At 63.0% G+C, this 12,584-nt stretch overlaps 1 protein-coding gene across 1 annotated transcript; it reads left to right on the top strand.

The window, feature by feature from the left end:
• Positions 1 to 8,826: 8,826 nt before the first annotated feature.
• LOC311218252 (interferon alpha-inducible protein 27-like protein 2A) lies at positions 8,827 to 10,107 on the top strand. Its single transcript, XM_084300877.1, has 3 exons — positions 8,827 to 8,976; positions 9,281 to 9,442; positions 9,890 to 10,107. Exons 1-3 carry the CDS (start codon positions 8,928 to 8,930, stop codon positions 9,976 to 9,978), a joined length of 300 nt encoding a protein of 99 aa, XP_084157003.1. The 5' UTR covers positions 8,827 to 8,927; the 3' UTR covers positions 9,979 to 10,107.
• Positions 10,108 to 12,584: the final 2,477 nt, after the last annotated feature.

The following is a 12,584-nucleotide window of genomic DNA, read 5'->3' as shown; positions in this document are numbered from 1 at the left end:
CCTTGCTTCTTTCTCCAGTTTCAGCTGCGGGATGGGTCCTAATGCAACCACTGCTCTCCCTGGGCAGGAACTGGGAGTTCCCTCCTCATCCTCAGGGGCTGGGTGATGCTTTAGGGGCTGTGGGTGCAGTGCCACAGCTCTGCCCGGGGCTGTTCTCCAACATCCAGAGGGGTGTGGGTCTGTTACTGGAAACATTTATTAATTAGTGGAGTCCTTGAAGGAGATACCAAGGCTGCTCCTTCCTACACCAGCCTCTGGCCTCCAGCGCCTTCCCCGGTGGGATGCAGCCGTGGTGCTTGGGGAAGAGCAGGTGCTGAGCACCACGGGGAGCTCAGGATGGGGGATCCAGGGTTGGAGCTGCTGGTGTAATCCCAAAGGGACTCACCCTGGGAGATGGCACCCACCATGGGGGGCTCCGGGGTGCTGGGACCCCTCCAGGGTGGCCCAGGGGGCTCTGCTTGTGCCCCTTCCCTGTTGTCTCCGTCCTCACACGGAGCCTCAGAGCAGCCCCAGGTCTGTTATTGGGGCCTTGCAGGCACAACCCAGGGCTCCCCGGCCCTGCTCATCCCTCCCTACGCGGCACCTTGCCTAGGAGGAGTTAAAAAAAGAAAAAAAAAGAAGAAAAGCCCTTTACGGAGCTCAGGGGGAGAGCACGGTGTTTTTTTTTTTTTCTCTCCGCGCATATTCTCACCCCTCTGCCCGTGCTGTCCTTGTTATGACCATGTGAATTTGGCACCGCTCCTCCGTGCCTTCCTGCCATCAGGATTCCCCGAATTGCTGCTGCTTTCCCTCCTCCAGCCGGGCTCTCCCGGGGCAAGGTCAGCGCCTGGCCCAGCCTGGGGCTCCCAGAGGTGGCAGCAGGACTTGAAGGCACATCCCTGCTGCCAGGCACCGAGCCTGGGGTGCTGCTGGCCCCGTGAGTTCATTATGGGACCTTTCATTGCGTGTTTTGGGGAAAATTCGGCTGGCTCAGCACAGGACCTCCCGCAGCATCCCCGCTGCAGGCACATCCCCCTGCTCCCGCTGCCGTCCTGCAGAAGCAGGGTCCCCGGGGGCACCGGGGGCTGCAGCCCCAGGCCTGGCCAGCCCCACGGGCACCATCCCTGCATCCATCTGTCCATCCGTCCCCTCCATCCGTCCGCACGGGGCCCTGTGCTCCGAGTGAGTCCGTCTTTCCATTGTTCAAACAATCCCTTTTCCACACTCGCTGCCAAAGCCTCCCCGCTCGCTCCCGCACGCGCCAGTATATTTAGCTGCCTCTAAGCCTCTACCTTTCCTTATATAGGAGAGGCCAAACGAATTTCGCACTCTCATTATTAATAGCCTGAGAGGAGCTCTTAGGAGGCTGCCAAAAATAGCAGGCAAACAGAGCGCACCCGGGCCGGGGAGGGCGCTGGGGCAGGCGGGGAGCCGCCGGGGAGCGCCGCGGGAGGGATGCCGTGGGTCTGCCTGGCTGCCTTCGCCCTTTGGTGGCCAGGACGAGGTGTGTGTCCCCGCGTCCCCCCCCTGCTCCAGGGACCGGCTGCACGCAGAGGTAGGGTGGGGGGACGCAGGGGCGCGGGGTCCCGGGGTGGGCAGCACCTCTGCACTGCTCCGGACCCTATAAACCTCCTGCGTAGGGTGTGGGTGGGTGGCACAGGGTAGCTGGGTGTCCCCGTGCCCGTGGGGTCCCCGGGGAGCTGTGTGGCTGCAGCAGTGACAGGTTTCACCCTCCGAGCCCCCCCAGCTGCTGGTGGGCCCAGGAGAGGCGTTGCGGGTGCTCCGGGACCCCCGCTGTGTGCCCAGGGGATGCGGGGCAGGAGGTGGAGGTGGTCGGTGCCCCGCACGCCGATGGTGCCCGGACCAGGAGGGAGAGGTTTGGCAGCAGGGAGCACCCCCGGTGCCTCCCCGCATCCATCAGCCACGTGCTGGGGGCACCGAGCCCAGGATAGGGCACGCGAGGAGGGGGCTGCGGGGCCGAGGGGCTTCACCTGCACCCGGAGGCATCCGCAGCCCGGGCAGGGGCTGCCTTAAATCCCTCCCTTCCTCCCTCCCTCCCCGGCGAGGAACTTCTCCTGCTGAACTGGAGGATGCTGCAAGCTCCTGCGGACGAGCTGGAGGAGTCCTGTGGCAAAGTCAAGGCGAGCTGGGAAGCGGCGTGCTCCTGCCGGGGGACACGGCACCCCGCTGCCACCGGAGCCCAGCCCCGGCCGGTGTCACCTCCAGGACTGTAAGTGGCCGCAGGGAGCTGGCGGGCGCGGGGGCTGCGGGAGGCAGCGGGGGTCTCCCCGCCGCCAGCGTTTAACCTTCAGCGAGCTCGGCTGGAGCTGAGCCCCGCTCGGGCTGGGGATGCCGCCGCTGCTCGCGGCCCCTGCGCTCGGCTGCTCGCAGCAGCTCGGGCAGGGAGGGAGGGCAGAGGCTGAGGGAGGGCAGAGGCTGAGCACTGCGGGGTTGGGGGTCCCCCACGGCCCCCCATGCCTTGGAGCAGGTGGAGGTGGAGGCGCGGGGATGGCAGCGAGCTCGTGGTGGGGTTGAGGGGGGCGGTGGGGCACCCTCTGGCCATGTGTTGGGATGGGATGGGATGGGATGTGAAGGAAGGGATCCCCACCTCGCAGCCCTGTGTGAGGGGTGCTGGGCACACCGGGGCACCACGAGCCATGCGGCCGCAGCCCCGAAGCGTGCGGTGCCCACGAGTGAAGCTGGGGACCGGGGGAGCTCCCCAAAGCCCCCCTCTGGCAGCTCGCCCACCTCCTGCTCGGCTGCAGAAGCCGAGGGGGGGGCTTGCCCCGTGCTGGCTGAGCCGGGGCAGATGCTGAGCGCTGAAACTTGGCCAGGCCGCCGCCAGCGAGCGGCTGCAGAGCGCGGCCGGGCACGCGGCTGGGGCAGAGCGTGGAATAAAGTCGCTTCCTTTTATAGCCAGGCTGGGGCTGTTCGGTGCCGTGCGAGCGCCTGAGCCACCACGGCCACCCCGGCACCCCCCCGGCTCCGTTGCCAACCCCTGCGGGGCCGTTCGTCCCCGTGCCTGGGGCTGGGAGCTGCTCCCAGAGGGGTGCAGGGCCTGGGGGCTCCGGGCAGGATGGTTTTTGAGGTGCCCGAGGGGCTGCGTGCGGCCCTCCAAGGTGACCGGCAGAGCCCCGGTGAGGGCTGCGGGGCTGTGCCGTGGGCTGGAGCCGGGAAGGTTCCCCCGGGGCTGGGGCACCTCAACGCCGCAGTGCTGGGAGAAATGCCCAAGGGCAGCCCAGGCAGCTGGAGCCGAGATGGGACGGGATGCGAGAGCCCTGAGCCTGCAGCCTGGGTGCAGGGGGCTCAGCGCCGGGCAAAGCCACGGGCTGAGAGCTCCCACTGCACCCCAAGAGCCCTGCGGGAGCCCCAACATCCCAAAGCTGCAGGGCAGGTGGAGCCCGAGGGGTTAAGCGGGGACATCTCTGCAGTGTCCAGCCGCGGGACGCCCGCTCTGTCTAATTTTTGAGGGAAAAGGGGTGCTGCTGCAGCCGGACACGCTCTGCCCCAGCATTGCCGTGAGGCTGGGGACGGGGATCCCAAAAGCCGTGTCCCTGAGGTTCCCCAAGACCAGGGGACAGCCACGGGGCAGCCCCAGGACAGCAGCAGAGCATCGGGGGGGGCACCACGGCCGTGCTGGCAGCTGCCCCCCACCTCGCAGCGAGGGCTGGAGGCTCCGGGGGCCACCGAGCAGCCTCGTCTCTGCCTGCGGGTGTCGCGAGCGGGGCCGGCGCCTGCTTGGCACCCACCGGCTCCTTGCAGAGCTGCGGCGGTCACGGCGCTGAGTCACGGCCCTGCTGGCCCCCCCCCAGCCCCTGCACCCCTCGTTTGCCCTCCCCAGTTGAGCCACCCCCCTCCTGGGACTGGTCCCAGCGTTTGCACCACTCCAGCTCCCAGTTTAGGGGTAGGAAGGTCGCCGGGGTCAAGGCGCGGACGGGCTGCTCTGACACTCATCCCCTCCATCGCCCTGCCCTGGCCACGCTGTGTGGGGGCCACTGAGCCCCCCCAGGACCCCTTCGATGGTCTCCAACCCCAGGGACCTCCACCAAACCCCCCCACCAGTTATTTCCTCTTGGCCCTCCCCTGCCTGCTGTGCCGGGCTGTGGTTTGGGGGCGCAGAGCACCAGGACCCTGCAACCTTCTCCTGGCCTTGCAAGGAGCTGGGCAAGGAAAGGGGGGGTACAGGGGGGTGCAGTCCCCCCCGACCTGGCCATAAATTGCAGAGGGAGGGGGCCAAAAATACTGCTTTGGCACCCAGGGCTGCAGCAGGGTGGGCAGCGGGGAGGAGGCCGGGGAGGAGGTGCTGGGGTGCTGCAGGGGGGTGCAGGGTGCTGGGGAGGTGCAGCTGGTCCATCCTGACCCAGCACAGCAGCAGCAAGGAGGACGGGGGGCTGCCAAGTCCCAAAGCTGATGGGGGGATCCCCTGAAGCACCCTGGGCACCCTGGGCACCCTCACCCCACGTCCCCGGCTTCCCCAGAGGGTTGGAGCTGGCCCCAAGCTCTGCAGAGCAGGGGGGATGCCGGGGCTGGGGGCTTCTCCCTGCTGCCTCTCCCTCCCAACCCTACATACTTCTTCATATGCCCATATGGAGTCGGCCGGCGTTATGGAATGTTAAGAAGTATGTATTTTTGGGCTGGGACCCCCACGCCGGGATCCCGGTGTTGGCGCCGACCCCGGTGGCACCTCCGGAGAGAAAAGTGCGTCCCCGGGGCTGGTAAAAAGGAACCAGATCAACTTGCAACTGGATTTGGTCCCCTTCAACCAGCTGCGGTGGCGCACGGGCTGCGTAACTCGCTTCGTCCCCGCGGACCGGTGGCACGAGCAGCGTCCTGGGGGGCAGCCGGACCCGCAGTGCTGGGGTAAGGAGTGGGGAAGGGGAGCGTGGGGGGGTGGTGGTGGTGAAAAAAGGTGGTTTTGGGGCCTTTTTTGAGCACGCGGGTGCCGCGAGAGCTGGGTACAGCAAGGGTTAAGCAGCGGGACTAACCCAGGGAAACTCGGGGAAAATAAACCAAAGGGACCGATTTCCTAGAAATCCACTTCCCCTACGTCACCGCTGCCTCCCCGGCCAGGCAGCGAGGCGCAGCCCAGTGCCGAGCACCCTCAGAGCAGATCGGGGGAGCAGGGAGGGGAACCCCATCATGGGTTTTTGGGGGCTGAACCCCTTTTAGATGGGGAGGAAAATCAGGGCAGAAAGCAAGGGCTGCTGTCCCTGCTGGGCTGGGAGAAAATGCAGGGTCCCCATGCGCAACCTCCCAGCACTGTAGGGGATGTCCAAGGGGAGGCAAGATCTGGGGGGGCTGCTCGCCCTCAGGGTGCCCTAAGGGTGATGCTTGCCCAGGCAATGGGGCACACGGGGGGGCTGGGCTGGGGCTGACTTCTCCTCCTCTTCCTCAGGAGCATCGGGAACCCTCACGGCTCTCAGGGTTGTGTCTCAGCTGCCGGGGCTGCCATCGGGTCCCTCCTTCACCTTCCCCTGCCCAGTTTTGTTGCTGAGCACAGCGACATAGGAAAAGGGGATCTCCCTTTGGCAGCCGGGGTCAGCTCTGCTGCCCGGGTCCCCTCCATACTGGGTGAGCTCCCCCGGCTCCTCGCAGAGTGAGAACTGAGGACTTCCTGGCCTGCCCGAGCATCTCAGCAGCTGCCCTCACCCTGTTGCGTCACCCGTGTGGCTTTCCTACTGAAACCGAAACCATGTCAGCTCCTCAGACAAAGCTGAAAATTAACCAAAAGGAAAACAAACCGGCCTCCTCCTCCTGGGCCGAGATGTGATGACTGTGGGGCGGCCCCGGGGCAGTGCTGGGTAGGACGGGACGCTCCCTGCTCCAACTTTTATCCACGTTATCGGCGTGCTGAGGGCAGACAGGCACTGCAAGCACAGCAGCAGTCCTGCAAGCACAGCAGCAGGTACAGTGGGTCCTAGGGGTAGAGGGAAGCCTGCAGGAGGTGGTGGAATGGGGCAGCCATCGGTCCTGCAGCATCTTCTCTGCCTGGGGGTGAGCTCTGCCCACTCTCAGTGATGTTTTCTCACCTTTTGTCCTAGCGATGCCAATTGAAATGACAAAAGTGGTTATTGGGGCCACCGCTGGAGTAGGTAAGTTTCTGGTCCCCAGCTTGGTCAAGGCGCACCCGTGTCATGGGGTGGGTGAGCAGAGGTCGGGGGCAAGGGCTGCCCTGTGCCTGGGCTGGGCACCCAGCGAGGCTTCAGCTGGGCTCTGGTGTGCTGGGGAACCCGTCACCAGCCACTGCTGAAGCCCTGCACGCCTTTCCCCTTCTCCCTGGGGATGGTGCGTCCCCGACCCTGTGCCCCATGGCCCCTGCTCTTTGCTCTGACACCCCGTCCTCTTGGGATGGGACCTGGCATGCGGGTAGCAGATGTGTCGGTGTCCCTGCTGCAGGAGTGGCACTCTTCGGTGTCCCAGCAGTCGTCTCTGCGCTGGGGTTTAAGGCGGGCGGCATCGCTGCGGGGTCCATAGCTGCCAAGATGATGTCGGCGGCTGCCATAGCCAACAACGGAGGAGTGGCTGCCGGCAGCACCGTGGCCGTGCTGCAGTCGGTCGGTGAGTGGTGGGGTGCTGAGCTGTGCTGGGACTGTGGCCAGAGGGTTGCACATGCAGGAGCGACAGGGTTGTGAGCTCGGCTTGCTGCAGAGCTTGTGCCCTTCAGTGCATCCTTGGTTTTATTCACCCAAACCCAAGGGGAGGGGATAAATCCTTGGTGTGCTAGGAAGACTCAGGGCTTGCTGCGATATGGGACCCCATGCCCAAGACCTGTGGGCCTGTGCAGATATTTGTCTGCTCTTCTGCCGGGAGTGCTTATGCACTTGGTAGCTCTGGCCATTGCCAGAAGGGAGAGCTGGAAGGGCTTGGTCATACTGAGGGAGCAGAGCCCCTGCATGGTGGTGAACTGGCATGGGTCAGGAGAAGTCCTCAATTCTCTCTGTCCCGTGCTCTGTCCTTCAGCAGTGAGCACCCACGGGCCCAAGCATCATGCCTCTTTCTATCCTTGCAGGAGCTGCAGGACTCTCTGCTGGTGCCAAAATTGGGCTGTCATCAGCCCTGGGGACACTCGGTGCAGCAGTTGGAGCCACGAAACCCTAGGGGAGCATAGCTCCAGGTGGCAAACCCAAGGAATGCCAGGAGGCAGTGGACGGCACTGGGAAGAGCCCCGCCAGCCCAGCAGCTCCGCAGGGAGCTGCTGACACGCTTGAACATTGAGCATATGGAAAATAATAAAAATGGCTTTGCAGGTGATGTGTCGCGTTGGCTCGTGTCTGTCTGTGTCAGGGGATGTGGTGCTTTTATATGGGTAGGCAGCTGAGCTCCACCACAGCCACTCCCCCTCCTCAAAGGGAAAGGGGAGAGAAACTATGGCAGAAAGGGTTCAAAGGTTGAGATAATGACAGGGAAACCACTCAACACTTACCGTGACAGGCAAAACAGACTTAGTCTAGGGAAATTAGAGAAATTTATTGCTTATTACTAACAATGCAGAGAAGAAGCAAGAAACAAAATATATTAAAACATACTTCCCCCATCCATCCTTTTCCACCTCCTCCCCCTGTGCGGCACAGAGGAATGGGGGCTGGGGTCAATATATGGCATGACTCCCCTGCTGCTCCCTCACGGTCACTCCCTGGCCCTGTGCTGTGGGGTCTGTCCCACGGGATGCCGTCCTTCCCGAACTGAGCCTGCGGCGCCTGCCCACAGGCAGCAGCTCCTCCAGAACTGCTCCCACACGGCTCTGTCCCACAGGGTCCATCCCCCAGGAGCAAACAGCTCCAGCACAGATCCCCCACGGGTGGGCAGCAGCTCCTCCCAGCCCCCTGCTCCTGCGTGGGCTCCTCTCCATGGCTGCAGCTCCGGCCCAGGGCCTGCACCTGCAGGGGGTCTCCATGGGCCGCAGCCTCATCCAGGCCACATCCCCCTGCTCCACCGGGGGCTCCTCCAGCCATGGGGGGGCTGCAGCGTGGAGATCTGCTCCATGGGGGACCCATGGGTGCAGGGGGACAGCCTGCTCCACCAGGGGCCTCTCCCTGCACAGGCCGCAGGGGAACTGCTGCTGCCTGCCTGGAGCACCTCCTGCCCTCCTGCACTGCCCTTGGGGGCTGCAGGGCTGGCCCTCACCCCTCTCTCTCCCCCAGCTGCTGTTCCCCATCAATGTTTTTGTTTTGTTTTGTTTTGTTTTGTTTTCCTTTCTTAAATCTGCTCTCACAGAGGTGCAAACAACACCACTTCTTGGCCCAGCTCTGGCCAGGGAGGACACATGGAGGGTCTGGGCTGGGGCTGACTTCTCCTCTTCCTCAGGGGGATCAGGAACTCCCACGGCTCTGAAGGTTGTGTGTCAGCTGCCGGGGCTGTCATCAGGTCCCTGCTGTGACCCCGTGGATTCCCCACCAGGACCCCGCTGGTGCCTGCGTCCACTGCCCTGGATTCCCCCACAGGCCCCTGGGTCTCTCCTGTGACCCCCCTGTATCTGAGCCTCTGGATAAAGGCGTTGGATCCTGGTGTGGTTTAACCTGAGCCCCGCACAGCTGCTTGCTGACTGCCTGCGGGGGGTGAGGCAGAGAATCAGGAAGGTACATGCGTCGCCCATGTGTTTCTTCCTACACAAACCCAAACCATGGGAGTTCCAGTGAACATTAACCGAGAGGAAAACAAACCGGCCTCCTCCACCTGGGCTGAGATGTGACGAGTGTGGGGCGGCCCCGGGGCGGTGCTGGGTGAGATGGGGCGCTCCCTGCGCCATCTTTTATCTCTGTGTTATCTGTGTGCCAAGGACAGACGGGCACTGCCAGCACAGCAGCAGGTACAGTGGGTCCTAGGGGTGGAGGGAAGCCTGCAGGAGGTGGTGGAACGGGGCAGCCATCGGTCCTGCAGCATCTTCTCTGCCTGGGGGTGAGCTCTGCCCACTCTGAGTGACTTTTTCTTTTCTTTCTTCCTTCTTAGCCATGATAAGTATAATTCGAAGAGTGATTTTTGGAGCCACCGCTGGAGTAGGTAAGTTTCTGGCCCCCGGCTTGGCCACAGAGCACCCGTGTCATGGGGTGGGTGCGCAGAGGTCGGAGGCAAGGGCTGCCCCGTGCCTGGGCTGGGCACCCAGCGAGGCTTCAGCCGGGCTCTGGTGTGCTGGGGAACCCGTCACCAGCCACTGCTGAAGCCCTGCACGCCTTTCCCCTTCTCCCTGGGGATGGTGCGTCCCCGACCCTGTGCCCCATGGCCCCCGCTCTTTGCTCTGACACCCCGTCCTCTTGGGATGGGACCTGGCATGCGGGTAGCAGATGTGTCGGTGTCCCTCCTGCAGGACTGGCGCTCTTTGGTGCCCCGGCAATCGTCTCTGCGCTGGGATTTAAGGCGGGTGGCATCGCTGCGGGGTCCATAGCTGCCAAGATGATGTCGGCGGCTGCCATAGCCAACAACGGAGGAGTGGCTGCTGGCAGCATTGTGGCCGTGCTGCAGTCGATCGGTGAGTGGTGGGGTGCTGAGCTGCGCTGGGACCGTGCCCAGGGTTGCACATGCAGGAGCAACAGGGTTGTGAGCTTGGCTTGCTGCAGAGCCTGTGTCCTTCAGTGCGTCCTTGGTTTTATTCACCCAAACCCATGGGGAGGGGATAAATCCTTGGTGTGCTAGGAAGACTCAGGGCTTGCTGCGATATGGGACCCCATGCCCAAGACGTGGGCCTGTGCAGATATTTGTTTCCTCTTCTGCCGGGAGTGCTTATGCACTTGGTAGCTCTGGCCATTACCAGAAGGGAGAGCTGGAAGGGCTTGGTCATGCTGAGAAAACAAAGCCCCTGCATGGTGGTGAACTGGCATGGGTCAGGAGAAGCCCTCAGTTCTCACTGTCCTGTGCTCTGTCCCTCAGCAGTGAGCACCCACGGGCCCAGGCATCATGCCTCTTTCTATCCTTGCAGGAGCTGCAGGACTCGCTGCTACTGCCAAAATTTGGCTGTCATCAGCCCTGGGGACACTCGGTGGAATAATTGGTGCCAAGTGTTTTTAGGGGAGCACAGCTCCAGGTGGCAAACCCAAGGAATGCCAGGAGGCAGCGGATGGCACTGGGAAGAGCCCCGCCAGCCCAGCAGCTCCTCTGCAGCTGCGCAGGGAGCTGCCAACACGCTTGAGCACTGAGCATATGGAAAATAATAAAAATGGCTTTGCAGGTGATGTGTCGTGTTGGCTCGTGTGTGTCTGTGTCAGAGGATGTGGTGGTTTTACATGGATAGGCAGCTGAGCTCCACCATGGCCACTCCCCCTCCTCAAAGGGAAAGGGGAGAGAAACTATGGCAGAAAGGGCTCAAAGGTTGAGATAATGACAGGGAAACCACTCAACACTTACCGTGACAGGCAAAACAGACTTAGCCTAGGGAAATTAGAGAAATTTATTGCCTATTACTAACAATGCAGAGTAGCAAGAAATAAAACATATTAAAACATACTTCCCCCATCCACCCTCTTCCGCCTCCTCCTCCCCCTGAGCAGCACAGAGGAACGGGGGCTGCGGTCAATCCATGGCATGACTCCCCTGCTGCTCCCTCACGGCCACTTCCTGGCCCTGTGCTGTGGGGTCTGTCCCACGGGATGCCGTCCTTCCCGAACTGAGCCTGCGGGGCCTGCCCACAGGCAGCAGCTCCTCCAGAACTGCTCCCACATGGCTCCGTCCCATGGGGTCCATCCCCCAGGAGCAAACTGCTCCAGCACGGGTCCCCCATGGGAGGCAGCTCCCCCCAGCCCCCTGCTCCTGCGTGGGCTCCTCTCTGTGCCTGCAGCTCCGACCCGGGGCCTGCTCCTGTGGGGGCTCTCCACAGGCTGCGGCCTCCTTCAGGCCACATCCCCCTGCTCCACCGGGGGCTCCTCCAGCCATGGGGGGGCTGCAGCGTGGAGATCTGCTCCATGTGGGACCCATGGGTGCAGGGGGACAGCCTGCTCCACCAGGGGCCTCTCCCTGCACAGGCCGCAGGGGAACTGCTGCTGCCTGCCTGGAGCACCTCCTGCCCTCCTGCACTGCCCTTGGGGGCTGCAGGGCTGGCCCTCACCCCTCTCTCTCCCGCAGCTGCTGTTCCCCATCAATGTTTTTGTTTTGTTTTGTTTTGTTTTGTTTTCCTTTCTTAAATCTGCTCTCACAGAGGTGCAAACAACACCAGTTATTGGCCCAGCTCTATCCAGGGAGGGCACATGGAGGGTCTGGGCTGGGGCTGACTTCTCTTCCTCAGGGGGATCAGGAACCCCCACGGCTCTGAAGGTTGTGTGTCAGCTGCCGGGGCTGTCATCAGGTCCCTGCTGTGACCCCATGGATTCCCCACCAGGACCCCGCTGGTGCCTGCGTCCACTGCCCTGGATCCCCCCACAGGCCCCTGGGTCTCTCCTGTGACCCCCCTGTATCTGAGCCTCCGGATAAAGGCGTTGGATCCTGGTGTGGTTTAACCTGAGCCCCGCACAGCTGCTTGCTGACTGCCTGCGGGGGGTGAGGCAGAGAATCAGGAAGGCACATGCGTCGCCCATGTGTTTCTTCCTACACAAACCCAAACCATGGGAGTTCCAGTGAACATTAACCGAGAGGAAAACAAACCGGCCTCCTCCTCCTGGGCTGAGATTTGACGAGTGTGGGGCAGCCCCGGGGCGGTGCTGGGTGAGATGGGGCGCTCCCTGCTCCATCTTTTATCCACGTTATCGGTGTGCTGAGGGCAGACGGGCACTGCAAGCACAGCAGCAGTCCTGCAAGCACAGCAGCAGGTACAGTGGGTCCTAGGGGTGGAGGGAAGCCTGCAGGAGGTGGTGGAATGGGGCAGCCATCGGTCCTGCAGCATCTTCTCTGCCTGAGGTTGAGCTCTGCCCACTCTGAGTGATGTTTTCTCACCTTTTGTCCTAGCAATGCCAACTGAAATGACAAAAGTGGTTATTGGGGCCACCGCTGGAGTAGGTAAGTTTCTGGTCCCCGGCTTGGTCACGGCGCACCCGTGTCATGGGGTGGGTGAGCAGAGCTCACGGGCAAGGGCTGCCCTGTGCCTGGGCTGGGCACCCAGCGAGGCTTCAGCTGGGCTCTGGTGTGCTGGGGAACCCGTCACCACCCACTGCTGAAGCCCTGCACGCCTTTCCCTTTCTCCCTGGGGATGGTGCGTCCCCGACCCTGTGCCCCACAGCCCCCGCTCTTTGCTCTGACACCCCGTCCCCTTGGGATGGGACCTGGCATGCGGGTAGCAGATGTGTCGGTGTCCCTCCTGCAGGACTGGTGCTCTTCGGTGTCCCAGCAGTCGTCTCTGTGCTGGGGTTTAAGGCAGGCGGCATCGCTGCCACGATGATGTCGGCGGCTGCCATAGCCAACAACGGAGGAGTGGCTGCTGGCAGCATTGTGGCCGTGCTGCAGTCGATCGGTGAGTGGTGGGGTGCTGAGCTGCGCTGGGACCATGCCCAGAGGGTTGCACATGCAGGAGCGACAGGGTTGTGAGCTTGGCTTGCTGCAGAGCCTGGGCCCTTCAGTGCATCCTTGGCTTTATGCACCCAAACCCATGGAGAGGGGATAGATCCTTCGTGTGCTAGGAAGAGTCAGGGCTTGCTGCGATATGGGACCCCATGCTCAAGACCTGTGGGCCTGTGCAGATATTTTTTTCC

This window comes from Netta rufina, assembly GCF_964035555.1.
Source record: "Netta rufina genome assembly, chromosome: 23".
NCBI lineage: Eukaryota > Metazoa > Chordata > Aves > Anseriformes > Anatidae > Netta > Netta rufina.
Note: the sequence above shows the minus strand (reverse complement) of the source record. Positions and strands in the feature narration are given on the sequence as shown.

What these genes read in the sequence shown, in the direction of transcription:
- LOC311218252 (XM_084300877.1), top strand. Translation starts at nt 8,928, where the DNA reads ATGATAAGTATAATTCGAAGAGTGATTTTTGGAGCCACCGCTGGAGTA. An exon ending in TGGAGCCACCGCTGGAGTAG is followed by an intron (nt 8,977 to 9,280) that starts GTAAGTTTCTGG and finishes TCCCTCCTGCAG; the next exon opens with GACTGGCGCTCTTTGGTGCC. An exon ending in GGCCGTGCTGCAGTCGATCG is followed by an intron (nt 9,443 to 9,889) that starts GTGAGTGGTGGG and finishes CTATCCTTGCAG; the next exon opens with GAGCTGCAGGACTCGCTGCT.